Source organism: Chelon labrosus (genome assembly GCF_963514085.1).
Source record: "Chelon labrosus genome assembly, chromosome: 15".
In the NCBI taxonomy this organism is placed as follows: Eukaryota; Metazoa; Chordata; class Actinopteri; order Mugiliformes; family Mugilidae; genus Chelon; species Chelon labrosus.
Genome location: NC_140348.1, coordinates 15,175,954 through 15,202,920, shown reverse-complemented (window position 1 = coordinate 15,202,920; position 26,967 = coordinate 15,175,954). Strand labels below are relative to the sequence as shown.

Here is a 26,967-nt window from a genome sequence, read left to right as displayed (position 1 = left end):
GGTCGATTCGGTTGCAGGCGGGAGAAGATCTTGTGACATGTTTTCGGCTTTGGAGCGCTTCAGAAACTTGTTGCTGCCTCCCTGTGTAGTTATAGACAGCCGTCACGCCACCTCAAAATGAGAAAAGCAACAGAAAATGAAGGGAACACTCGGTAAGGAAGCATGCGGGCCTTTGTTTGTACCCAAATGCTAAGCTGCTAGCGCGTTAGCCAGCTAGCGAAATATCACTTCCTGAAACATCAACTCGCTAACTGTCATTATTTATTTTATTCTAAAATAGTTAGCCAGCTGCTGTAATACTGCTCTGTGGGCTGTGAAATAACGCACCCACCCCTGCTAATGTTTTGAAAGCCTGTCTAGCACGACGTAAGGTATTAACGGTAATTAATAACACTGTCATGCTGTCAAAATGATGCAAACATGTCGTTATTGCGCTCCCCCCCCCCCCACCCCTATAATGTTAGCTAGCTACTTTTTAACAGCTAGCGGGGGTGTCGCTCGTGTTAAGATGTTAAAACAGTGAAAACGACAGCACCAGCATGTGGAAGTTAACGCCTTGAAGCATCATAATATTTGGTGCTGTTGTCACTTCACGTAGCATGCTGTGATTGGCAGCCATTAGCGAAGCAGGAATTGACGAGCAGGTGTCTCGTTTTTGTTGGCTGCTGTGAGAGCAACCCCTCCTCGCCTTGTCGTCTGTGCTCTGCGCTGGGTTAGTTTTGTTTGAAAAAAGGCAACCTTCGCTCGGATTATTATCGCCTTGGCGACCAAACTAACTTCGATGATGGAAACATTATGAGTCTCGTCTCTTTGGCTTTGTTTCAGCATACTTGCAGAATGCTTCTCCCCGGAGAATAAAGGTGGGTCAAAGTGACAGGTCTTTTATGGCCAGGTTGTTATCTCTAGACAGTACCAGTTTATTTAAGCATTTACTCAAAGGCTTAAAACAGTTGTTTGCATTTAACTTGTGTGCTCTCGTGAGCCTTCTGGTGTGAGTTTACAGTCCGTTTTAAACACAGCTTATTGTTGTTTTTTTTTTATTGGAGATAGATTAAAGCTACAGACCTGCAACAAATCTAACTTTCATTAGAGGTGTATTGTCAAAGTTTTGTTTAAATTGTTTTCAAAAGGTGTCGATACAGTTTACAGTTTAGTTAATGTAGACAAATTTGAACTAATATGTGTTGTATACTCATAAAGTGCCCCCCGATCTGATCTCGATATCCAGTTCCCATTCTGATTTTTGTTTAATGCAGCATGTTTTGTAAATATACAACATTTCTAGTGATTCGTATAGGCTTTTCTCATTTTACTTGTGTTCTTATAGATCACATGTGCACTGTGCAACCATATTAAGTACAGTTCATTTGGTGCATTAGTAAAAACTAATGCATTACAATATAACAGTACTGCACTAAATCCTAGCTTCATAAAGGTTATGGTGTTCAGCGTTTGTTTAAAATAACAGAGAGAGTGGTAGATGCAACTCATTTTTCTGGATCAAATTGTATTGTAGCGACACATGTTGCTATTATTTTGACGACTAGAAAAGACAGAAACACTTTTGTGTTTAGTTCAGTACACTTTAACAGCGCCACAAACTACGTCCTCTAAAGTGATCATCCAGAGTGAATGAATGAATTGGATTGCCGCCTTTCTTACGCTGTTCCAACATAAACTGAACATTAAAACTTTCCCGAAGGAGGATTTAGTGCAGGACTGGTACATTACAATGTGCTCCTTTTTGCCAGTGTGTACACTTGACAGATGATAGCTCTGCAATGCTTTAAGGAAAAAGCATCCAAGCTATTCATTATTATTATTATTTTTTTTTTTTACAACACAAAAGTTGAGCCTTATTTGTTGTGCAAAATAAATAGCAATAAAGAAACTAAAGTATATTGGCTTTTATCACAAAAAACACTTGGCACTTAATAAATTTAAATATTCTTATAAATAGCGGTTTATAGCTTAACTTGAACATTGACACTGTCACCGCAGTTCTGCTCAGAAATCTCTTCTCAGTTCTGTGTAGTGTCTCCCGATACCAACTGAGACATCCATATAATTAAATGTCTTTTTAATCAGACTTAACTTTGGGGACATATTGAGCCTGAACTGTGGAGGTTTATTAACGTAAGTCATCATCTTTATGACAGCCATGAATGACACGATCAATTTTAACTATTATCACACTCAATTCATTGTAATACTCTTGTTCGCTTGGAATATATTACTGACACACTTACAGTGTAAGAAAAATATGTGGACTCAAAGGCTAATGAGATCAACAACAGCCGACAGGAGTGTGAAGTTACCAAACCTGAGGCCTCGTGTGTAAAAGTTCAAGTTCCTAACCGCTGTAGCAGCTGTTAGGAAAAAGTGGATCAGGATTCAATCAGGGTAGCATGTATTCATGGGTTTCATCAGGTCCCTTTCCACAGGTGTTTTAATCAAGCACCATGCAGTCTACATTCATAATCTAGGTGCTTGATTTTAAACACCTGTGGAAAGGGACCTGGTGAAACCCATGAATACTTGTATCCCCTGTCATGGTGTCAGCTGATCAGTGAACAGCATAAACTTAACAGTCAATTGAAGAACACAAGCCAGGGCCTGTGCATTGCTATCCTCTTAAAGCAAATTGAAATCAGATATAAAATGTTTTATTATTTATTAGTAGTTAGCAGTGTATAGCTCATAGTAATGACTGAAGTGTTTCTGCTGAAATACTATAACAAAAACAAACCCTTCAAGAGTCCATAATGCATGCATCGTGTTTCTTCTGTGTTTTAGTCAAGGACTTTGCATCCCAGCGGCGCTCCATACCTCACTTCCCATCTTTACACCAGGAGACTCCAATGAAGCCCTCTCAGGTCCCTAACCGGCTTTCTTATCCACCTCCCAGGAGAGTGTTGCCACTTCAAACACCTGAGTCATGCTACAGAGACAGAGTGGATCCTCATTCCCCGGGACCAGTCCATTCACAAGGGTTTGCTCCGAGCATTCCAACTAATATTGGTTCCCCAATGCATAGGCCCCATTACATACCAAAGGACAGACTGGGTCCTCCAAAGTACTCGCCTCAACATCCAGTGCTTGTTCCAAGCGGCCCAGCTAATGTTGGGACTTCAGCAAATAGGCCCCAGCCAATGCCAAGGGACAGACTGGATCCTCTGCAGCACTCAGGGCGTGTTCCAGTCATTCCAGCCAACGTAGATACCTCAACTACCAGACCACAGCCTTCAACTCCCAGCGTATTTCATCCTGCATCCCCTCAAATTATAAAGAATTTAAGTAACCACTTCCCATCCTCCCACATCAGGAGAGATCACGTGACTGAATCCAAGCTTACCTCATCAAACTCAGGAAATAAAACTGCATCACCAAAAAGACAAGACTTAAATAAGGTATTGTTTTTTAAAATATGACTATTGGTGAAACCTAGTTTTGGTGCCGATCGAGGTCTTTATGACTTCGATAACAGTTATGTGATGCTGAATTGTTGTCTTTGTTAACGTCAGGCTCAGTCCAGTGATGTGAAGAGCTCCACACTTGTCCAGCTTCATAGGCCTCCTGTGGGCCTCATGACGTCCGTGCTCAACACCAGGGTATCCCAAGAAGTTCACCCACGGCCCCACTCAGACTCAGAGAGCTGGCATCCTGGTATCAAACAGTGGTCCTCGGGGGGCTACCAGCCTCCTCCAGATGTGCAGTCTTCAGACAGGAGCAGTAATTACAGTTCACCCATCATTAACAGCTCTGTTGCCCCTTGCCAGGTAAAGTTTGATATATCTCTAGTCTGTCATGAAATTCCTTTGGGGTTTTGCCATCCCAGCGGAGGGTTTATGCTTGACGGATTTACTTAGCTTGTTTCTGTCTGTTTGATACAGTAACAGTGATACAGAGGTCTGATCAGAATGCAGCATGAGATGTGTTAACGATTTATCAGTTCACTGATAAATGGACTTCTAAAGGACTAACTTTGTCTTTCTTGTAGAGTCAACAACATGAACAAACGCCTCCGAGTGAAAGGTTAATTCCAGGTAATGTTAAGTAAATTATTACTTCATTTATACACAAATATTGTAAACGTGCATCTTTCTTTATGTACTGTTTAAATATATAGTCTAATTCTGCCCTTTTCCACACTGATCCAGTCCTAATTCATGAAGCTACAAATGTATGAACTTGGTGGCATTATCTGACTGGCTCTATAGTTGTTTCCATGTTGTAGAAAACTTGTAGGTAATCCAAACCCACTTTACTTGAGGCATGAAGACTGATTGCATTGGGATTCACCGCTTGTCTAAAGTAACTTAGAAATGAAGTGTAGTGGTCACAGGAGTCGCTTGATACTAGATATGAACAATTGGATGCTACTTTATCATTATATATCAGATGTGAAAAGCAGAAAACCTGCAGTCATAAAATGTTCTGTGTTTTCAGTAATTTATTATCAGAACCAGTACCCAGTTAAAGTTTGAGCTAATTATCTGTTTTGAAGTACAATTGGTAGCATAGCAAATTCAGGCAAAGACTAGCATTGGTAACCTTTGGTAAATACTGAAAAGAAAGGATAATATTTATGTTTTTTTCTGTTTACAGCTGTGGACTTGAATTGCACTCCTCAGAAGCGGTGCAGGGAGTCAGACTACTGTTACGAGAATGCCAAGAAACGGTGTCTTCAGGGACTAAACGCTGGCTCAGATATGCAGACAACAAAACCTTCCGTTGGCAACTCGCCAGGCACTTCACTTGTCTCTCAGCCGTCATCGAAGCACTCTTCGGCATCGGAACTGTCACCAAAAACCACAAATGGCCATCTGTGTACGGAACCGGCCTATGGACCGTCAGCATGCCCTGAGATATCTGTATCCAAACCCACCCAGTCCTCCTGCACATCAAAAAGACCGCCACCAATGGGGGCAAAGCAAGCCTATATAAATTTCACTGAGAATGAAGTAGTTAAGTTAAAAGAAATCAGATTACCTTTAAAGTCAGGGGAAGAAAGTGGGAGAAGGATAAGTGAGGAAAATGATAAAAGGGATAAATCAGTCACTTTGTTATCTTCTAAGGTTCCTCAGAGAGACATAAGAACCTCATGTCACGCTGAATCAGGTAGCAGCCACTCTGGTCATACTTCTGGTAGTACCTCAGTCTTACCAGACAAGACCCCGAGCAAAGGTAGTCATGGGGAGCACAGCAGAAAATCGGACATTAGCACTTCCAAACCAGCTTCAAAACCCAATTCAGGTTCCCTGAGTTGTGGTACACCACAGCGGAATAAAACTCACCGTGTACGAAGACCTGCAGTAGTGGTAGATGATATAAATGACCTTTTCACTCCTGATCCCAAGACTTACATTGTAAGTCCTGGATCTAAGACTGCAAAGCCCAAAATACAAGGGGAAACAATCAAATCACCAACCTCAGAGAAAGGTTCGTCCAGCACTGTAACAGGCTCCAGTACCCCAGTTACTGGGTCCCCATGTCACAAAACTCAAAGCTCCACAGTCACTGGTTCTCCACATACAGTCTCTTCCCCAGCACGTGACCCACAAATGTTTTTACCAACTGTAACTTTGAAGCGGATTCATTTTGAAAATGTAATATCCATTCCTCCTAAAGACAAGGAAGTTACAGAAAGTCCCATGACATCTTCAGGGATGCAGCCCAAGAATAAGAGCGTTAAATCTGATCACAAACATGCATCTTTGCCTTCCAACAATGCAAATTCATGCACATCAGAGGCTACCGCCTCTGAATCAACTTCTAGATCTTGTTCTCAGCCTCTGCCACTGGAGAGGAAGAGAAGTGAAGTGGATAGGAAGCAAGTCAAAGAAGAGGAGCCAATAGATGTGGAGCTGGACCTGGGCCTGCACTTTGAGTTAGATGTGGATCTGACCCAGAGCTCCATTAGCAGTGAGGAGGAAGAGCTTATTTCTTTACAGGAGATGATGGAGCGCGTTACCAAACCTCCAGATACACCGGAGAAGGGAGTCTTCTCAAATCCTGATACACCAGTACATCGCAGAAGCCAGCCCAAAACTGTAAGCTCCATATGTTTTGCCTTTGTTTCACGGAAATATTTGACCGTGTGATAATAATCTTGCAAAGCTAAAGGACAGTAAACTGAACCACTTACTCCGTTTGGATCTTCATTGTCATCTGTTGTGCTTCCCACAGCAACCATTGCCATCCACGACAAAGTCAGGCATGTACAGGAACAACCTCGACCAGATGCTGATGGATATCAACACTGATAAAAAGTATATTATTCAGAAAACTCCTATTACCTTTTAATTTGAGCTACAGCATCTGCACACGATAAGAGTTAAGTTTGTCTACATTTGTTTCCTCCATCAGAGCGAAAGAGATCGAGGCACAGCTTCTGACCGCCTGTGAAGAGGACCTGCTGAGGATAGCTGAATATGAGAAGGCAGAGGAGATCCGGGAGGAGGGCATCTCCGCTCAACAGCAGTACGTGCATGCTGGCACATTATATCCTGTCAGTGGGACACATCCTTGCACCGTGTTAAACTGCACTTTATGTTTCGTTGCTTCCCAGGGAATTCCTGCAGCGCTACTCGTTAATGTCCAGTGCAATCAGGGAAGTGCCTCCGGGAGAGAAAGTGTTCAACCTGGAGAAGTTCGGCCAGATCTTTAACCAGGATACGCTGCAGCTCAGGCAATGCATGGTCAATCCACAGGGGACAGCGCAGAAAACTCTTCTTTGGTGAGCTTTGTGTATACTGTAATCACATGTATGGCTAGAGCAACATTTTTTAAGAGAAAGTAACTAGAGCTTGACCAAAAATTATCCTGAAACGAGAGCAACTGGACTTTGGTTGTCTGATCTACTCCTTTGGTTTCATTCACGTAGCTTCTTCGGTTCTAAATGACTGGTGTGGAGAACAGATTTTATTAGGAACAACTGTAGGTGGTACTCACCAGAAAGAGATTTGTTTGCAGATTGATGACGTTAATGTCAGTCAGTTAAATCTCCACATCTGTAAGGACATCTCTACGCTTGAGCTATGTCTGCACGAGGCTTGGTTTTGTGGTTATGTAGGGTGCGACATGGAGGATACTTACTTCTCAGTGTAGCGTGGGCAGCAACATAGAGCAAGTAGCAGTCACTGGTAGCTTCTGTCAGACTCTCGTTTTAATGTCAATAATCAGATAACAAACCTAATTTTAGACCAGAGGAAAATAACGTATGTGCTGCACAAAGTTGAGGAAAGAAACCCTGTAAGAAATGTATTGGCCATGTTTGGCTCTTCCTGATTTGTTCTTCTATAGCAGCTCTCTTGTGTGCTTGCCGTGTGTTAACAATTACACTGTCTTGCGATAACAACTCCTGCATGGACTACTTACTGTATGTGTTTTTATGCGTTTCTGTGGACATTAGTGAATGCACACCTGCAGAGGAGATCACGCGCAGGCTGCTGCCTCTAGCTCTTTAGAGCCCAAAGACCAAAATGCATTTCTCATAATTTGCAGTTTGCCATTAAATTTTCCTGAGCATTTTAATACTCCTAAGGGAATTTCCACTTGGGTTTTATTATAACCACTTTTCTTAAGATCACCCTCATTAGTAGCCTCAGGTTTAAATCATCCCTCTTGTTGGTGTACCAGTACTCAGTTCTGTGTGATTCATTGAACGTTGCTTCCTCTATTAGCCATTAGCAACACTTTGGACTGCTAGTTTAGTCAATAATAAATGACTGTAACCTTTTTCTTTATATCAGGTCCAGTGCAGCTCAGCTGAGACTGCATGTCAATATTGGGTTGTTCCAGGAAGCTTACAACTGTAGCGCGCCCTGTCCATCTCAGGTTACCCGTTTCCTTTTCAAGGTAGGCCCGACACCCCCCCCCCCCTTGTAGCATGCTGGTACTGATATTTGTTTTCCATATGTAAGAGACTTAGAAATCAGACTTTTTTGTTTTTCTTTCCAGATGATGTCTGTTCACAGTGAGAGGATGGTGTCCGAAAAGATACTCCAAGCCCTCTGTGACATCGCCTGCACTGCTGCTTATCAGATAGGCAAGTATTTATTTATCACTGATAGAAAAATGTTGGGTGCCTTGTTTTGTACAGGATTTCCGCGGAGTCTTAAAAAGTCTTAAAAAGTCTTAAACGAGCATATTTTGCAATGCGTCGGTGGCATTCACAGTTAGTTCCGTGTGTTCTGTGTAGTTCTTTATTAAATATAACTATTAGCAGTACGCCGAAATTAAACTACAAATGAGACCTGGAAGTGGAATCCGGTTTTCAGCCCGGTTTGGAATGCGTTGCTGCACCGGGTATGGTACGGCCATACGGCGCAGGCGAAACGGGGAGATTTTTTTGTCACGTAACGTTTGTAAGTGTTATGGATTTATGCCTCCTTTTGGATTCGAGACTTCTTCTGTCACATGAACCTCGTTGTCAACTTGGGAAATGGGCAAAATGTAAGCTAATGATTACTGGCTTTATAACGTGAAGTTGGAGAGAAGCTTAGCCACGTTTGCTAGTAGTATGCTTCAACATGAAGTAGCAAGGCAGGAGACGAAGTGGAGGGATTTCCACACAATACATTTATTAAACAGAACCATATAAAGCCAGGTCCCACGGCATATTATAAAATATAATAACAGATAATAAAACGTTCGTGGCTTGTAGCCTTCAGCAGCGTCCACATCACGGAGATGGAGGAAGTCAAAAAAAAAAAAAAAAAGAAAAGAGACAGATGCAAGAGTGACACCTGCTGAACTAAGCGATGAAAACAAAGGAGGCGCCGCCGTGTGGCGTAAACTGGTACTGCTCCATGTAATACTCTGACTGTTACAGCTTGAACGAAATGATTTCGTTGATTAGCTGAAATGTGTGCTGAACAATCCTTATGAGGCGAACTGCAGACTCTACCGATTCTGCTGCCTCATCATCATAAAGTGATGTGTGGGGACTCCTCCGCCCCCCCGGCTGTTTTAATGCTCGAAAATAGCACACCTGGGGCATGATAAGGGTCCGTGATATATAATCTGTTTAAAGTGCGCAGTAAATTCTGACGGCCTGAAATCACCACTGGCTCTATAAAATTTTCCTCAGAGTTTTCCTGCCGATACGGCGGTGTCAACAAAAACAGTCGCCCGGAGCTCTATAGCGGTCTACAGTGACGTGTTTCAAAACCATTTAATTCCTTTGAAATAAATTACAAAACTATGCATGGCACGTTGGATGGAGGAAGTTAGGACATGTCTCAGTGCATGTTAAATCACATCTAGGGGGTAGCTGATAGTTGAATGACAATACATTTTATTATTTTGAAAGTAATTCTGGGTCTCTGATTTTCCTTATTTTTTGTACTTGGAGTAGGTCTTAAATTTAACCTATAATGGTCTTAAAAAGGTCTTAAAAAGTCTTAAATTTCACTTGCTCAAACCCACAGAAACCCTGTTTGTACAAAACCTATTAGTTCAAGGAGAGTGCAGGAGGCCTGAGGCCAAGGAAGATACCCTTCTTCCAGAGAATAGATAACATGCTTGTTGCTAGGTAGCATGACATGTCCTCAAGATAATCTACCGCTGTGTATAAATACTGTTTAATTTTCCCATTCTGGGAGCTCCTCTCCCATAACCTTGTGTTATGTGAGATTCTGTGCACTGCTTGAATGAAGAGACACTGTTCAAGATCCTTATTGCAAGAAATGTGAGGTTTTTCACAATCACCTCACAGGCTTTTGAAACATTGTTAGTATTATGTGAAATATGTTAACACACCCGTTTTTCTGTGCGCATGCTTCTGCAGTTGAAAATAAATCCCAGCAGTTCCAAGTGTGGGTGCCCAGTTTAGCAGATGTGACGCTGGTTCTGATGAATATGGGAATTTCATTTGTTACGCTGTTTCCTTTGGAGAATCTACTGCCTCCGTTCACAGAAGGAGATTTGCTGTAAGTAGCTTTGCTTCATTTAGTCGCCTGTTGTTAAAAAAAAAGTTGTGCAGTGAGGGTTGTTTGTTTGATGTGTTTCTAATGTTTGTGTAGGGATGACGTCTATATCATAAGCGAGAGTCCCTCCAGTAACAAGGAGCAGATCACTTTCCCTGAACACAACTGCAACAACATCTTGAAGGTGAACACAGATGATTGATAAGAACAGTGGACTTTCCTGTTCGAGAGACAGACAGCGAGCACGATTTCACCATCCATCCTCTGTTTCTCTCTGTTCTTGTTTGCAGTACCTGTCTTACTGTATGAGCCTGTGCCCACGAGCGTACAGCGACAACGAGCTGCTGTTGCTGCTGACGATGGCAGGCAGGATCGGCCTGGACACACAGCTGATCCACCGGTCCAGCGTGGAACTGCACCCTGTTCAGTGGAAGATTGTCAACAACATGAAGGACTGGGACGCCATGGTCTGAGCATGAACACTTCTGATCATATTCTGTTGTGTTTGACCTCTCGTTCACAATGCTACTAATGTTTAAAATTTGCAGCAAATTTGACAGTAAATACCAAAAATATAAAACACCTAAGAGTTGACTCCTTTGAAATTATTTACCAAGTTAATTAATAATTATTTTTTTTTGAACGCTTAGCTGCCCACAATCTGCCTGGCCCTTGCTGATATGACAGATGATCACCACAACATGTGTTTACTAGTTCATCTTCTGCCCAACAACACACGTGGAAAGTAAGTCTTTTTTTTTTTTTATCTTTCTTCTTTAATTGCATTTGGTAATGTTTTTACAGTAGTATACCAAATAAAATATTATTTGTTTTGTGTTTTTTTTGTTTGTATAGACAACTGCGCCGACACTTGAGTCTGTCCATGATCTCCAAGTTGTTAGATGGAAATTGCACCTACAGACCTACACAAGCAGAGTTTCAGGTAATTTGTTTAATTGTCAGGTAACCTAGACAACAACCCACTTGAAATGTGGGCACTTCTCTTGTACAGAAATGGAATGGAATGAAATGTAATGAATAACCTTGATAATCTGTGTGTACGTTTAGCTCTCTGACCTGAGGCGATACCTGCCCCGAATGCAACCCTCCACTCTGCTCCAAAACATCAAGAACTCTTCTGACAAGAAAGATGAAGAGGACATGGCCATCTTAGACCAACAGGTGAGCACATGGTTAAGGCCTTAAAGTTCAAAGCGTAACAGTACCTACGCTTAACTGAATTGTATGGTGACCAGGTCAAATGTGATTTTCCTGATAAAAGTTTCTTTGCATTTATCTTGTGTTCCAGTCATACTACCTGTGCTATAGCCTCCTGACTCTTGCAAACGAAGCAAGCAATTTTCAGTTCTTCCCGGGCCATCAGAAGGTAATATTGTTTTCCCCAATTCTTTCTCACCTCTGGTGTTGAGCACACTACGAATTAATTACTGTATTATGGGGATTTAAAGTAGATAAATGTTGATAAATGTCCTTTCTCTTGCCACCTGCTTCTCTGGCTTTCAGGAGCAGCTGCTGATTTTGTCGTCTGAGCTGGAAACGCATATCAAGTGTGACATCAGAGAGAGTGAGAAATGTCTGTACCGGACGAAGGTGAGTTAAATTTACTCTGCAGCCAGGCATCAAACACATAAATTGCAGGAGTACATCGGTGATACTACATACACTGAATAACACTACATACTGGTAACAATAAGACATGTAGCTGCAATATCTGTGGACAGAACTGTTCTGTCAACATTTCCTTTTGGTTTTTGTTACATAGACAAAACTCATCATACCAAGACAAATAGACAAATGCTCAATATTTCTTCAAAAATGTCTGGAATGTGTTGACAGCTGAGACGAAGCAAATAATTAAGACACTAGTAGTGTGCTGGGGTGCATCCAAATGCTGAAATAACAGGTGTTAGTAAAGTATGCAAGTGAGACCTCAACACCTCTACTGGGCATTCCACCTGCCTCAGTACCTCTTGATTAACCAGTTTGGTGAAGTTGTCAGTTTTTGGTTTTTCCCCACATTCATCATTGTCTGTGAAGGTTCTCAGTCATCCAGGTCATGGTATATCCAAAAAAGGTTCAAAAATGCAACTGGACTACAAATCCAGTTGCCTTTTTTGAACCTTTTTTTGGATACACATTCATGATTGTTAAAACTCAAATTAAAGCTGCTTTTGTCTCATCAGTAGCTCATTAGTAGTAAAATCATACAAAGAAACTTTATTGCATCTTTTGTTTATAGATTTTTGGACTCTTTTTTTATGTACTGTATATATAAGCTCTTAAATGTTAGAAGGCAGCATTTTTTCCCCCAAATCAAAATGTTTCAATCGTTGTTGGTAGTGTAATGGAACCAGTGGCTACATGGAAACAATTGATTTCCTACATTTTCAGCTCTAAAGGAACCTATTATGGCCCTATTCTCTTTAAAGTCAGATGTTTGTCCCCAGGACTTGCTTACATGTTACATGTTCCACATGAGGCTCTGCGGCGCTGTAGCATATTTTGAGAACCTGTTTAACTCAAATGGTACTCCAAAACTGGGCCAGAGTTTTTTTTTTTTGTTTTTTTTTTTTTACTACAGTCAATGTGTAGATATAATTCATAATCGCTATTTGCAACATTAGCAAGCCATGGCAGACTTATTTTCAGGTTCACTCATTATTTAAACTGTATTCTCTACCTCCCTCGTCTCTCACCAGGTGAAGGACCTGGTAGCTAGGATTTATACCAAGTGGCAGATGCTCCTCCAGAGGACCAGGCCTCTCAATGTACAGTAGTCACACACTCTTGCATAAATACTTGATCTACACTGTTGTTTATAAGGCCTCTTTAAATATAATAGGTGTTGCTCTGATTTATTGTAATGTTTTCATCTGGCAGGGTAAGCTGTATGATTATTGGCAGCCTGGGAACACCGTGGTAAATCGCAGAGATGGAGATGGCCCCACGGTAGAGGAGGAGCCTACGGAGGAGCCTACGGAGGAGCCTACGGAAGAGCCTACTGAGGAGCCTACGGAAGAGCCTACCGAGGAGCCTACAGAAGAGCCTACGGAGGAGCTTACAGAAGAGCCTACGGAGGAGCTTACAGAAGAGCCTAGGGAGGCGCCTACGGAGGAGCCTAGGGAGGAGCCTACGGAGGAGCCTAGGGAGGCGCCTACGGAGGAGCCTACGGAGGAGCCTAGGGAGGCGCCTACGGAGGAGCCTACGGAGGAGCCTACGGAGGAGCCTAGGGAGGCGCCTACGGAGGCGCCTACGGAGGAGCCTACGGAGGAGCCTACGGAGGAGCCTACGGAGGAGCCTACGGAGGAGCCTTCGGAGGAGCCTTCGGAAGATCCTGCGATGGAGGAGAATGAGGAAGCAGACGAAGCCAATATAACTGGAGAGAGTGATGTGGTAATGGTTTCTGAGGATGAAGAGGAGGAGAGAGGAGAGGAGAGGCTGGAAGCAAAAGGAGTTCGCACAACAGACGAGGCAGTAGAGCTGGTTATTGACGAGTTGAAGCAAATGATAACTGAGATGGAGCCTCGAGCAGCGGATGAGAAGATGGATGCCGCTACCACAGAGTGTGCTGATGGGGACACCGGGACTCAAGAGAAATGTCTCCCCTGATAGCAGCAGCTGATTTAGTTTCAAAGACTTTCTATTTCTCTTCAGTCCTGCAATAACTATAGCCTTAATGTTAAACTCAATTTGCACTATTTACTTATCTACCATATCTCATCTTCCACCTTAAGTAAAGATACAAATATTAATGTTTATTTATGAATAAATTCATTAGAAAAGAACATTTGTTGAGGCCTAAAGCCTTGTCTACTTTTTTTTTTTTTTTTTTGCTTATGGTGCACAAAAAACAAACTGTTGATTGAATGTTTGTCTTTTAAAAAAAATATATCAGCTGATGTCACTTCCCTGTTGCATACTGTGTTATGATAAGTGTCACCTGCTGGATTTGAATACCTGTGTTTATATGAAAGGATCTCGTTTACCTCCTTTCAAATGTTAAAATATATTTTATACTTGTCAAAAATAATATTTATTTAATTGTTTACGCCACCCGGTCAGAGTACAGTCATATGTTTGACATGCTGCACATCGACCTTAAGTGGAAACACACCCAGAAAGTTCCAGGAAGTTTAGAAATAAATCATACATCTCCATCGTACACCATTCGGGGATGCTGAAGTTAAAAAGTTAAATGGAATTAAGTGTTCATTCATTTACATTTATATTTCTTTAGTGAAAAAGGCCTGTAGAATTAGTAAATCATTTCCAAATACATATTGTCTTGTTAATTGACTCGTATAATTTCACTGTTCCTGTGTGTGTTTTGTTAAGTTTTCCTTTTGGGAAAATATATTTTTTTAACTGTTCAGAAGATTTTTTTATAGATGTTGCAAAATGCTGAAATAAAAGTTATATACCAGTTAAAATCTTTTTTTCTTGTCCATTTAAACTTTGTCAGGCAGAATGTAGTCCGACCAAAAACAGCCCAATAAAACAATATTTGTGAAATCATCCACAAAACCAATCTCTGAAGCAAAAATTAGTACAGTTTGATGCAACTGTTGCTTCACATATTGGAATGCATTTATAGTTTATTGGATCCCAAATATTTTACATCGCTTTTCAGGTTTCAACCATTTTTTTAATCACAATGCAGCATTTGGTCAGAAATCGATTGATGTTTAAAAGAAAGGGAATGTTTAAAATGTGTTAACTTTGTTATGTTTATTCTTTTACTTAGATGGTTTAATTTGATTAAAAACAATCTTTCGTGAATGTACTATTCACGTTATGTTGATGACCAAGCATTAGAAAGTAGGAAAACACAGGTATTTATGCAGTTTCCAACTCCAAATAATGCTTTCTATATTTAATCATTTACAAGTGCAGTGTCATCACCTCAGGTAAACTGGACCAAAAAAAAAAGTGTAACTCACAGCGAACAGTCAAAATTTGGAAATTGAGACAGAGGGATTGAATCTAAATTAAACTGGTTCAGGCATTAGCAGCTGTCATTAAGTACTGTATGTACCACATAATATATAATGAACATCAACTACCAGACCTAAAGAGAGTTTCTGGAAGATACTTTTAAGTGTTGATAAAGGAAAAAAATTCAAGAAGGAAATTATCTTTATGCAGGACAATGCTCCATAGTACTCCACTGACGGCCAGACAATTAATAGACCTCACACATGACTGAACAATGACCTGCCTATGTGCCTTTTCTGATTTAAATCCTACTGAGGACTTGCTAGCCTTTCTTGAACAGACAATATACCTCTTTGAACATCATTTAGGAGGCTTCAGCAAAAGTTAATTATCAACAGACCAAGAAAACATGGATATACCATGAGCTGGATGACTGAGGATCCTCTCAGGCACTGAGAAACTGGTTTTACCTTGGTTAAACGATCAGGTTTGAAGTTGAGAGCACTAGCTTTATTTGACAATAAAGTCCTGATGAATACATTTTGCCTAATATCTGAGCACAAATTGGATTCACCTTTAATACAGAAACTGCTTTAATTTTCAGCATTTTTCACTGTTTTACAGCTCTGTCTCCTGGTGAGGCTGCAATATGAAGAGTAATAATTTGCACATCCAGGAGTATTCCTGTCTTGTGTCTGGTCATTGTGTAACATGCATTCTTTTTTGCAAACAAACAAAGACAATAGCCTACAAGAAAATGCATCAGGAGATTTTAACAACTGCATTTAAACGCAACAACAGAAACATTTTAATGAGCTCCAACTGCATATGACTTTTGAAAAGGGCAGTTCATTCGAATTTATAATGAGGGAGTGTCCAGGGTGTACCCATTGACTGTATAAACATGGTGTACCCCACCTCTTGCCCAATGACAGCTGGGAAATGAATGAATGAATGAATGAATTTTTTTAACAAAAATAAAATAAAGTTTTGCAGAAACTATATAACAATAACAAGCTTTCCTTGCATTACCCTAAATAATGAATAAAGTTGACCTTTATTGGGCAAAAACAGGTGAAATTCAGAGCTAATTCCGAGCTACAGCAGAAATCCACTTCACTGTTTACCACAGCCGCCGTTAGCTTCGTTAGCATTGCTAGTTCGTTCCACTCCGCCCCACTTTCCTTGGGTTGCTAGGCAACGGCAGTCAGGTGACTGTCTGCAGACAGAACATGGCTGACCTGTCAGAAGACCAATGAGGGAAAGGCCAAATTTTGCATAATCGATCTTATTTTTTTCGCCGTTTCTGACCACAGTTGACCGCCGTGGACAGCGTTTGACCGGAGGTATTCAAGGTAAGCGTGGGGGCTCTTAATTTTGGGCGACTGTATCGCTCTGTGTAGCTTAGAACAGTTGTGGCTGCCGTTGGTGTTTGCTAGCTAAGTTAAGCTAGCTGCTAGCCAAACAGTCCCCGCTTTCTCTTCCACATCCAGATTCTCGTAGGAGGAAATAACATTTGGGCAACTTTTATGTGGATATTGCAAGTTGCCTTTCGCAAATGTGTAACGCTTTTGCACAGCCGACGATAGCTTGTCGGCGTGGCTTGTAAAACTGCACAAGTTAAAGGGAAGACACTAGTTAAAATTGTCTTGTGGTGTTTCAGGGACACTTGAAACTAATCTGTATCTACCACTGACTGTGTTTGTTATCTCCACACAGAGACAGATTTCCTTTGAGCAGGAAGTCACGCTTAATGTGACTCTGTTGATATTGACTGATATGATGCCAACAGTAATGAACAAGAAGATAATTTCATTGCTTTGCTTTCCATTTCTTACAGTAGATTGAGCACCTTGGCATACAGTGTAATGAGGCAAACATGATAACACTTACCCATAGGTGTTTACTAAATGATCCTGGTTTGTTTTACAATGGAGAGTTTTAAACCTTTGACCAGGAGGGCAACAGTTCATGCTGGCTGTTTAACTGTGGGAGGCATCATGTGTTAATTTATTATACCATGCTGATGACTTTGATTCTGCAGAGCACTTCCCAAATAGATAAAGGTAGTTAAATATTTTGCTAATATATTGTTTAGTTTTTAACTGATGCATCTGAATGCTGTTTACAGTGTTCTTACATTTGTGAATGACTACGCTAGTTGAGCAACTCAGTGACTGGCATTCAGATGATAGTACGTCCACGGTTTATGGTTTGGGCTTTTCCAAAAACGACATATTGCGGAACACAACCCGACTTTTGTTTCCCCCGACCTGCTTTCACATTCAAACAGTGACACTGTTAACTTAGAGCAGAAACTAGCACAGCACAAATCAAAGTAGATTCGTGGACTGCATTATTACAGACAAAGGTATAATTTTCTTTTGGTTTGGATTTTACATTAGAAGTCTGTATGAATTATTAATTCTATTAGTATCGATTGATCCAACTTGCAGATGAGTGGGTTGCCGGAGGGAATTGCAAATGGCCCAAGCAGGAGTGAACACTTAGAGAACGGTGCTCAGGTTTGGGAGAGACCATGGACTCTTGAAGAGATACGGCAAAGCAGTGCTGACTGGTCTTTAGCAGCAGACTCGGGGGTAAGTCAGAAACATCATTAGCAACTCTGAAAAAAGTCATTTATTGCCATTTTCAAATAGAGAGATGAAAAGATTCTTAAGTGTTTTCTGCTTTGGCGTATTGGAGGTAACCCTGCTGCTGATCCCCTTGTCATAATGTCGTGTTTTTTCTTCACAGCTTCTCAACTTCCTCCAAGACTTCTCTCAGAGAATGCTGTCAAAGACGCATGACATTGAAAAGCAGTTGGACAGTCTGATCCGTGACACCAAGGCCACAGACAGCTGCTTGCACTCTGTCTTCAACGACTTTCTAATGCTTTCCAACACACAGTTTATAGAAAATGTAATGTATGCCGTTTAAAGCCTTTATGTTGTTGTTTAGTTTTAATTGAGGTGCTATATCTGAACATGATGATCATTCAGTCTACTTGTTTGTGTACCAATGCAGTTATGATGAACTTTATATGATCTAATCTATCTGGTAACACAAAGCTGCCTGCATCTTGTGTCCTGTAACAGAGAGTGTATGATGAAGAAGTAGAAGAGACAGTTCCCAAGGCTGATGCATTGGAAAAGCAGCCTGAGCAGGTACTTTAACATTAAGAAAGTCAGCACACGTTACTTGTATATTTAGTACTTGAATATTTTTACAACTGTCATGCTTTCTTTTTTTTTTTTTTCCTTAAGGAGAAGACTCGAGAACAGAAAGAGGCAGAGTTGATCCCTAAGATGCAGGAAGCCGTGAATTATGGTCTGAGAGTGCTGGAGTCAGCCTTTGAGCATCTGGACATCAAAGCAGGAAACTCTGACTCAGAGGACGAGGAGGTCACAGATAGAGTAGAGGCCATCCTAGAGCCCAAGGTGTGGAGTTTAAAGCTGAAGAAGAAGAAATCCCCCAAATCATTCCAGCTTTTAGATATGACATGACTTTGATAACTGAGAATTGTTTGTGTGCCTGTTGTTTCTTTTTTAGGATCTCTATGTGGACAGGCCGCTCCCATATCTTATTGGTTCACAAGCCTTCTTGGAACAAGATGATGTTGGACTCGGTGACCTGTCCAGTGATGGTAAGATAATAACAGTAATGCTTATTACAGTTTCTTCTGGCACTGTAAGTCTGCCATCAACCGCAGAAAGTAATGTTCATTTCGCTTATTGTTTTTGTATCATTGCTCTTCCAGAGATGTCAGTTGACAGTGACAGAGACAGTGTGATTGAGAGTGAAGATGACAAAGAATCTGTTGTAAGTCTCTTTCTCATTATTTTGCAATATATTTCTTTTTTTTTCCCACTGTATGGAGTAGTGTATTTATTTCCTTAACAGCATTCTGATGAAGATGATGACTTTAATGAGGAGGAAAGTCACAATAATATTAAAAAGGTAACCTACACGCCTCGTTTGACAAGGACATCAAAAACTACATTACATGGAAAACACATGTTGTATTCTACTCCCGTGCTCATATAGAAGTCATCCATGGTGAGCTATGAGGACGACGAGGAGGAGGAGGATGAGGACTCGGACATATTTGGAGAATCAGACAAGGATGATGAAGACGACCCAAAAGTAAGCATGTGTTTTTGAGCTGATGATTTGTAATTGCAGTCTGAAATCATAATGACTTGTTGCTACCTCAGAGAAAAACATTTGCTTGTGTTGTCTTTCAGAACACAGGACCATCGTCCTTTGCTGATGAACTTGCCGCCCGAATCAAAGGTGAACCAGTTAATAAACCAGCGGCAGATCGTGCATGTAAGTCCCTGTCACTGTCGAACCACCGGTACCATATCATATTATCTCACTTCTCATTCATCATATTTAATTTGAGGTAAAATCAGAGTTTCCTAGTTTACGTTGAAAGCATTTCAGGAACGAGTGCCATCACTGCATGTGCATGGTTATGGATATTTTCTTTCTGCCATGTCATATCTTGGAAGCATTGACCTCTAAGAAGAAAGCCAGAAAAGAACCAAAGCCTGCAAAGCCACAGGGTAGGACACCCATTCATCATCATTTTGCATATTCATAGCAGGCCCATGTGCTCAAAACTGTTTACCTATATTGTAACAGCAGCCGATGAGGACAGTGATGACATGTTTAAGCCACCGAAGATGGATGATGATGAATTCTCCCCGTTTGGAGGGACAAGTGGGCTCTTCAGTGGAGGGAAAGGCCTATTTGACGATGATGACGAGGTATATTCAGCTAAACAGTTTTCATGACTCCCTCTGATTTAACTCGGTTCCACATTACAGAACCCCTGGCAGGCACAGTCTGATTTCTTTTCTGTTATGTCATTCAGGGTGATCTTTTCGCTGATGCACCAAAACCTCCTGTGTCTGAAGAGAGAAAAGCAGTGAATGAAAGCACAAAAAGCACCGCTCAAACTGCACGTAAGACAACAATAAAGATGAGATATCCACAGTCAGTTTGAAAGAAGTGGTCTATTGGTTTGACACGTATCTTTTTTTTTTTCCAAACAAGAATCTAGTAAACCGGAAAAGAAGATCCCAGCGGGAGCTGTTTCAATATTCCCAGGTAGCAGCAGTTACTCGTATGGCAGCTAATATTTGTTTATTGACTCCTTCATCATCCTCAAACAAATCCCTTTCTCCAAACAGATAACAGCCTGTTCAAATCAGGGAATGATTCTGATTCAGAGGAGAACAAGGTTAATGGGACTCCAGCTCTTAAGACCAGTGCCACCTCAAAACAGGTTCCTGCAGGAGCTGGTGGTGGAGTTGGAGGAGGAGGAGGAGGTGGGCTGTTTGATGAGGAGGATGATGAGGAGGATGACTTCTTCAGTGATAAAAGCCTGAAAAAGTCTGACTCTGGTAAGTGTGTGAAAATGGGCACTTAGTGTAAGGGCAAGAGTAAGTAAGGTGACATCCTCGCCGTTAAAATCAATGTGTGTTGGTTGATTTTTTTCCTTGGACAGCTGGACAGGAGAAACCCAAAGCCAAGAAAGCGATTGACCTTTTCGATGACGTTGAGGATGAGGATGGTGACATATTTGGGGACAAGCACAGTGCACCTGCTCTGACTCAGGCCAAGAAGGAGGTGGAGGCAGAGCAGGTCAAACCACCTGAGAAGAAGGTAAATATAAACAGCGAGTGTCTCACTGCAGCTGAACAATTCCCCCTTTGTGTGGTATATCATCTACAGTACATCTTGTTTTTATTGTGTTGCCGTGTTGACATTTCATTGTTACATTTTAGATGCCGGCGGGGGCCATCTCCATGTTTGGTCCTGGGACTAAAAGCTTGCTCAGTGAGGGCTTAAAAAAACGTCAGCCATCTACCAGCGAGGAGTCAGAGAAATCTGAAGAGGTCTGAAGAGAGCAATGTCTAACAGCATACTCCTGACAGAGTCAAATGTAGTGTGTTTTCAAATGCAAAATGGCAGGTTTTCAATAGAAAGACTCTTGGTCTGGTGTTGGTCTTTGCTATGTCCTCATTATACTAGTTTTAGTGGTTGAACCTGCCTCTACAATGACTCAAAATCAGATTTATCAGGCATGAACTCTATTAAATTATCAAATAAAAGTGGTCAGAGAAAAGGTCAAATTCAATTTAACTTGGAGGACACTACTGGCTTTTTCTATTGTTGACAGAGTTCACTTCTTTTGCACTTCACCAGCGTTTTGAATCAAGAATGCTGTTTATATTCAGTGTTCATCTCTGTGTTGTGAATTTCAGAATGGCCCCATTCCTAATGTTGGGAAAGCTGCTGTTAAGGAGACTCAGAAACCCCAAACCGGAAGCCTCTTCTCTGATGATGAAGACACACAGGCAAGGCTCAGAAATAGGTGAAAAAGGTGATAACAGGAATAATACATTTTAATTACACTGTATATGCATTTGACTTCCTCAGGTATTTCCTAACATCCCTAAGAGCCAGTCTATGACTGAACCTGCGAGCAAGGGCAAAGCCAGCAGGGCCCCTTCAACTTTATTTGATGACGAGGAAGAAGAGGTGAAAATAATTTCCCAAAGCTGAATCAAATTAGGAATGTTTTTGCCGGAAGTGCATCTTTATAATCTCTTTCTTCACCTTGCAGGATCTGTTTGCATCTGCAGCTAAATCTAAACCAAAACCTAATCAAGCTAAAGCCTCCACACCACAACCCAGCAAGGCAGTAACCGGCTCCCTCTTCAGCGATGATGAGGTATAAGAATAAATAAGGTCCTGCTTTCCTGCTGCCTACCATTATATTATTGAATATACAATACGATGCATTATTTTCTTGAATTATCAGGATCAGTGGATAAGTTCAAAAACTAGCGCAACAAAGCAAGAGACCAAGACGGGGGGGATGAAACCCAGCACCAGTGCTCCGTCCAGTCTCCCCAGTGCCAAAACATCTCAAAAGAGCAGCCTCTTTGACGAGGATGAGGATGATGACCTGTTTGCTCCAACAAAACAGTCGAGGTAACGCATTAAAGATTCTGTTTCTTCCTAACTCTGAAATTTATATTAAAATGATAATTTATTGGAACAAAGTACCGCTGTTTGAAATAATTCATGAAGTCTTAATCATTTATTCATACTGTTGCCCTTCATATAGTCAGAAGAAGCCTCAGAGGGTTGCTCTCTTGTTTGAAGATGAGGGTGATGATGGTGAAGATAAAGGATCTCTCTTTGGTATCAAACCGGCTGTGAACACAAATACCGCAGCCCCAACTAAAGTGAGTGACCTAAAGATTCTTGTTCAAGGAGTCAGAGAAACCATTTAGATTCAACTAATACTAGTACAAGTTGACTCGATGCTTTGTCACACAGCAGTAACGATGAAAACATTACACCAAAATGAAAATATTTTAATACCTGTTTTGTTCAGACACCTGAGGTGACATCTCAGTCGTCCCCACTGCTGGAGGAGTCTAAGGAGGCAGCAGTTTCTACGACAGCAGCAAAGGACAAGCCATCAGAACATGAAGAGAAAAAAGCTGCAGCAAAGAGCCCTGAGCCTCTCCCAACATCGCCATCACCAGAGAGCAGTGAAAGCAAAAAGAAGCCTGCTGGTGCAGTCAGCCTCTTTGGAGGCATTGATGTTTTTGCCAATAAGCAGACAAAGAGCCCATTCGATGGAACAGACCAGGAAGACATCTTCGTCTCTAAGGACAGCCCACCACCAACCGTTAAGAGAGGGGAGAAGAAGGAAGAGAAGGTCAAAACAAACACTGTCAGTCTGTTTGATGATGAGGAGGAAGATGAATCAGACTGGAGTGATCCGATATTCACGCCCAGTAAACCCACAGAAGAGAAGACGCTAAAGGTTCATTTGCTTTACAGTAATTCTAAAAATGAGTGAAGAATTTATTTAATTGCTTTGTTGTCTCACGTCCCTCTTACTTAAAATTTGTATCTGTATTTTTTTTTTGTCTTTTTTCACAGCCCACAGAGGAGCGAACGCAGGCAAAGAGCACAGGTGTGTTCCAGGATGAAGAGCTGCTGTTCAGTCAGACTCAACAGAAGGACAATGACCCAGATGTTGACCTCTTTGCCACCTCAGGGAAAGCTGCAGTCAGTATATTTGAGCATTTATGTTCTTCTCTGTCTCTTTTCTCTCTACAGTTTACATGATTTAATCAGCTACATACGATGTCTAAATTCAGATTCACTTGCTCTGTGGTCACTTTTAGAGCTCCAAAGTCAGCTCAGTGAAGCCAGCAGCACAGAGTCTGTTTGCAGATGAGGATGAGGATGACCTCTTCAGCTCTGTCAAGCCGAAACCTCCTCCTCCGGTAACAGTTAGATTTTATATTATTGATTAAATTACGCATTGAGTCATCCAATTCAACCTCTCTTTCATATTATCTTTCAGAAGGTAGCAGAGAAACCCAGTAAACTTAATGACAAAGCACCACTAGCAAGTCCAGAACCTGTATCAGAGACTCAGGTGGGTCTACTGTAGGCTTCTACTTCAATATTGTGCTGTTTTGTATGAGCCATGACTACACATACCTGTGTGGCCATGTTTTTACATTAGATTTTAGAGCCTTTTTCTTATATTGACTGTTTTTTTTTTTAACACAGTAGTGTTGTTTCTAGATGAACAGACGGATTTTTTTTTTTTTTTGTTTTGATGAAACTCTCATCCTCCGTTAATCTAACCACACAGAAACCTGCACCAAGCCCTGTAAAACCTAAAGATTCCTCTTCAAGGATTGGGAAACTTCAAGTAATATTTTTGTTTTTATTTAATCTAAAGTCTTCATTTCTGACATTTCTGATTCCTAATGAGGAATGACTATCCTGTACTCACTTACATGTTTTCCCTGTTAAGGTTTTTCTTCTGTCTGGGCTTTTTCATATTCCAACTTCAAAACATGGCTATGATAAAGAAGCAGCACAACTATCAAAATGAAGATGGTTCTCTGTTTTGATTAGATCTTGCTAAACTAGAAGGATTTGCTTGCTTTTTCTTGCAGTTCTGCTGGTTGTTACTCACCCATCTTGCTCTTGCCACATTTCCATCCACAGTCCTGGTTTCTCATTTTATTTTTGGATGATCTGCTGTTTGGAATCATGCTGAGAAACTTCATGATTGAAGAGTAGCTGAAAATTCAGTTAGAAATGTAAAGAAATGTACACATGTGTGATGTTTTTAATTGAAAAGTTTGTGTAAAAGATCTGGGTCAGTGCGTCTTTTCAAATATCTAATAAATAGCTGTAATGGTTATTCTGTTCTTTCTATATTCAGGCCAGTCTGATGATAAACCCTGCTGCTTTGCTCCCTGGTGCTGTAAGTGTACTCCCAGGCATGGCTCCTAGTTCCTCCTCTGGGGTTTCCAGCTCCAGTCTGAGCCCAAGCCCTGCCACAACTCCTCTAGGAGCCCAGGCAGACAGTGAGGACGGAGTGAGCTTTGAATCCCCAGTCCAGGTCGCAACCCTGCAGAGTGCACACAAGGTGGGTTTTTTTTACTCTTTGAGTGTGTGTCTTGTTATTTAAAAGTCTTTTATTTGGTCTATGAAGATTCTCAGTCACCCACATCATGATACAGGGTAAAGGGAAAACTGGACTGGACTTGCTTGGGTTTTCTTGAAGACGTTTCACCACTCATCTAAGTGGCTTTTTGAGTTCTAAATGACTGATGGGCAGTTAATGTTTTTATTAGAAATATCTGGGTTGTGCACACTTGAAGATACTCACCTGGACTTAGAGGATGTTTAGATTATTGTCCTGTTTTTCCATAATTGTTGGTATTGTATCTTTGTTTATCTTTAAGTTGGGTTTCTGATGTGTGTTATTGTACCGTCATACAGAGTCGCCCCAAAGGTTCTGCACATCGGAGACCACAGTCCAGAGCAGCAAGGCAGCAAGCAGCCCAACGATCTGTGGAGGATAAAGAAGACTCCCTAGATGGCAGTGTTTCTGGGCCAAACCCCAGTCTGTCTGGTTTAGACTCATCTCCACCAGAAAAATCCAGCCATACACGCATCAGTCCAACGCTATCAAACTCAGCTGCTCCTTCTGTCTTGCCCACCTCCTCAACTTCTCAACCTACACCTTCCCAAATCTCCCCCAGGCCTTCGGAACTGACTCTGCCGGTAACAGCAAATGATGGAAAGAAAGACTCTAGTAAGAACAGCAGCAGGGTGCTGCCGCCTTCTGATGAAGATGACCTTTTTGCCTCTGACAGTCTGTTTGGGGCAACCTCAATCATGAACACACCCTCCACCAGACAAACTACGAAGACCACTCAACCTCAGGCCAGTAGCGTGGTGGGGTTGAAGAAAGACAAAGACAAAGACAAAGATAAAAGCACACTTCCATCCATTTTTGATGACAACACTGATGACCTTTTCCAAAAGGTTAAGCCAAGGTCAGCCGCTAAGAAAGCCAAGGCCTCGTCCTTTTTGGAAGATGATGACGATGATGAGGACATCTTTGGACTGAGCAACAGTTCCACTCCCTCATCCACAAGTAGTAAAGAAATCAAGAACAGCAGTAGCTTTTCAAAACAGGACATATTTCAGGTACCTTTGTTTTGTAATGTTGGCTCTACTGTCAAGGTTTATCTGTGCCATCATAAAAATATGTTCAATTTCTTCCCTTATTGACTAAATGTCTTTGTTTTCAGGATGAAGTAGCCACTGTGCCTAAGGTTCAGAAGAAGCACAAAGAGAAGAGCATTGATGTCAACTTATTTGATGATAACATAGACATTTTTGCTGACCTGACAGACACTTTAAAACCAAAACCGAAGGCCAAGACAAAGGGAGAGACCAAGTCAATATTTAATGATGACATGGGTAAGCACCAATCCCTAAAAATGCTGTTATTCTGCTATTCTGTCTGCCCTTTGTAAACTGGCACAATTAACGCTCTTCTCTGTTCTTTTAAGATGACATTTTTGCACCAAGCCCGGTAAAACCAGCGGCAAAGGCTCCCCATAAATCAAAGAAAACACCACCATCCCAGGAGACCAGTACAACACCAGATTCAAGTAACATATTTGATGATCCACTAAACGCTCTGGGCGGCAATTGAGCTGCAGTTTCAGGGTGGCCAGATTTGTACAATTGTGCGTTCATTCTTTTGTCATTTGGATCACTGAAAGATATAAGAAACACTGTTGACAGAGTATTTATTCATATAAATTCATATAAATACTGTGGCTTATTTTTGGCAGATAAATACTAAAATGAAAATTATTCCAGTCATCTTCCAACTGCATTTCCAAAATCATCTTGGCATCCTAGTTATTATATACTGTTAGTCTTTATTATTCATGATAGCACTTTATAAGCATACATTGTGCTTTGCCTTGAAGCCTGTAGAAATTTAACAGTAAATTTGTTCTTTTTTTTTCTTTTTGTGTCTTTTGGCTTTGCCATGTGAGATTCCATGTCTTTGGGTTTGTGCCATATCATGTTTTTGAGAAATCAATGTGTTTACTTACTTTCTTAGTCATTTTGACAATGTTTTTATTAAGAAATTCATCCATTTCTTAACTTTGGCTGTGATGAAAAAGAAAATCCATTTTTAATAACTAAAAAGAAACATATTTTATGCTATCTGAAATGCGTGTGATTATTTCCCGTTCACTGGATTTCATGTTTGTTGTGTCCGGTAGTCCCTAGATAGTAGTCTGCGATGAGCAGCGTGCTATATCCAAACAAGGAGAACATTATGTCTCTGAAATTGACACAATTTCCGTTTCATTTTTAGGTGATTATGGTTCAGTAAAAAACGTATTGAGACAAAACAGGAGGAATCAAGGTGCTTTCTTATGAGCTTTTAACTGGATAACACTTTCTACTGTGAAATAAAGTAGATGCATAACTTGATGGTCACTGCATCCTTCGGTGCCTTGAACATGGCACCACTTTTTATTTTCTCAGCTACGGGATTGGACCTTTTTGCTGTCTCTGCATTTCATTATTTAATTATTATCTTAAAACACCAACACCAGTGATGTACGGAAATATAGATGGATTCTGGCTTATGATAATGTAGAGAAAACTTTTTTCCCCCCGTAGAGTTAGTTTC

At 41.1% G+C, this 26,967-nt stretch overlaps 2 protein-coding genes across 6 annotated transcripts; both read left to right on the top strand.

The window, feature by feature from the left end:
- The first annotated feature begins 4 nt into the window (after window positions 1-4).
- On the top strand, window positions 5-14,377 carry slf2 (SMC5-SMC6 complex localization factor 2). 2 transcript variants are annotated; one of them, XM_084561709.1, is made up of 21 exons: window positions 5-152; window positions 826-860; window positions 2,797-3,410; window positions 3,525-3,779; window positions 4,001-4,046; window positions 4,609-6,053; window positions 6,190-6,272; window positions 6,370-6,483; window positions 6,572-6,739; window positions 7,755-7,860; window positions 7,963-8,050; window positions 9,794-9,935; window positions 10,029-10,116; window positions 10,223-10,399; window positions 10,583-10,677; window positions 10,788-10,875; window positions 11,001-11,114; window positions 11,242-11,319; window positions 11,457-11,543; window positions 12,653-12,721; window positions 12,834-14,377. In XM_084561709.1, exons 1-21 carry the CDS (start codon window positions 118-120, stop codon window positions 13,560-13,562), a joined length of 4,656 nt encoding a protein of 1,551 aa, XP_084417835.1. In that variant the 5' UTR covers window positions 5-117; the 3' UTR covers window positions 13,563-14,377. The 2 variants fall into 2 exon arrangements, with proteins under 2 accessions (XP_084417835.1, XP_084417836.1); XM_084561710.1 differs by lacking the exon at window positions 826-860.
- A 606-nt stretch (window positions 14,378-14,983) lies between these two features.
- washc2c (WASH complex subunit 2C) lies at window positions 14,984-26,559 on the top strand. 4 transcript variants are annotated; one of them, XM_084561712.1, is made up of 31 exons: window positions 14,984-16,243; window positions 17,345-17,488; window positions 17,646-17,810; window positions 17,987-18,055; window positions 18,155-18,328; window positions 18,441-18,534; window positions 18,649-18,710; window positions 18,792-18,848; window positions 18,936-19,034; window positions 19,136-19,220; window positions 19,406-19,459; window positions 19,542-19,663; window positions 19,771-19,861; window positions 19,953-20,006; window positions 20,090-20,302; window positions 20,407-20,564; window positions 20,687-20,797; window positions 21,167-21,259; window positions 21,342-21,443; window positions 21,529-21,636; window positions 21,727-21,899; window positions 22,036-22,156; window positions 22,309-22,746; window positions 22,866-22,994; window positions 23,114-23,215; window positions 23,296-23,370; window positions 23,593-23,652; window positions 24,175-24,381; window positions 24,738-25,451; window positions 25,556-25,727; window positions 25,820-26,559. In XM_084561712.1, the coding sequence occupies exons 2-31, from the start codon at window positions 17,345-17,347 to the stop codon at window positions 25,963-25,965; spliced, it is 4,392 nt and encodes a 1,463-aa protein (XP_084417838.1). In that variant the 5' UTR covers window positions 14,984-16,243; the 3' UTR covers window positions 25,966-26,559. The 4 variants fall into 4 exon arrangements, with proteins under 4 accessions (XP_084417838.1, XP_084417837.1, XP_084417839.1 ...); XM_084561711.1 differs by having other exon boundaries at window positions 19,539-19,663; XM_084561713.1 differs by lacking the exon at window positions 18,792-18,848 and having other exon boundaries at window positions 19,539-19,663.
- The last annotated feature ends 408 nt before the right edge of the window (window positions 26,560-26,967 follow it).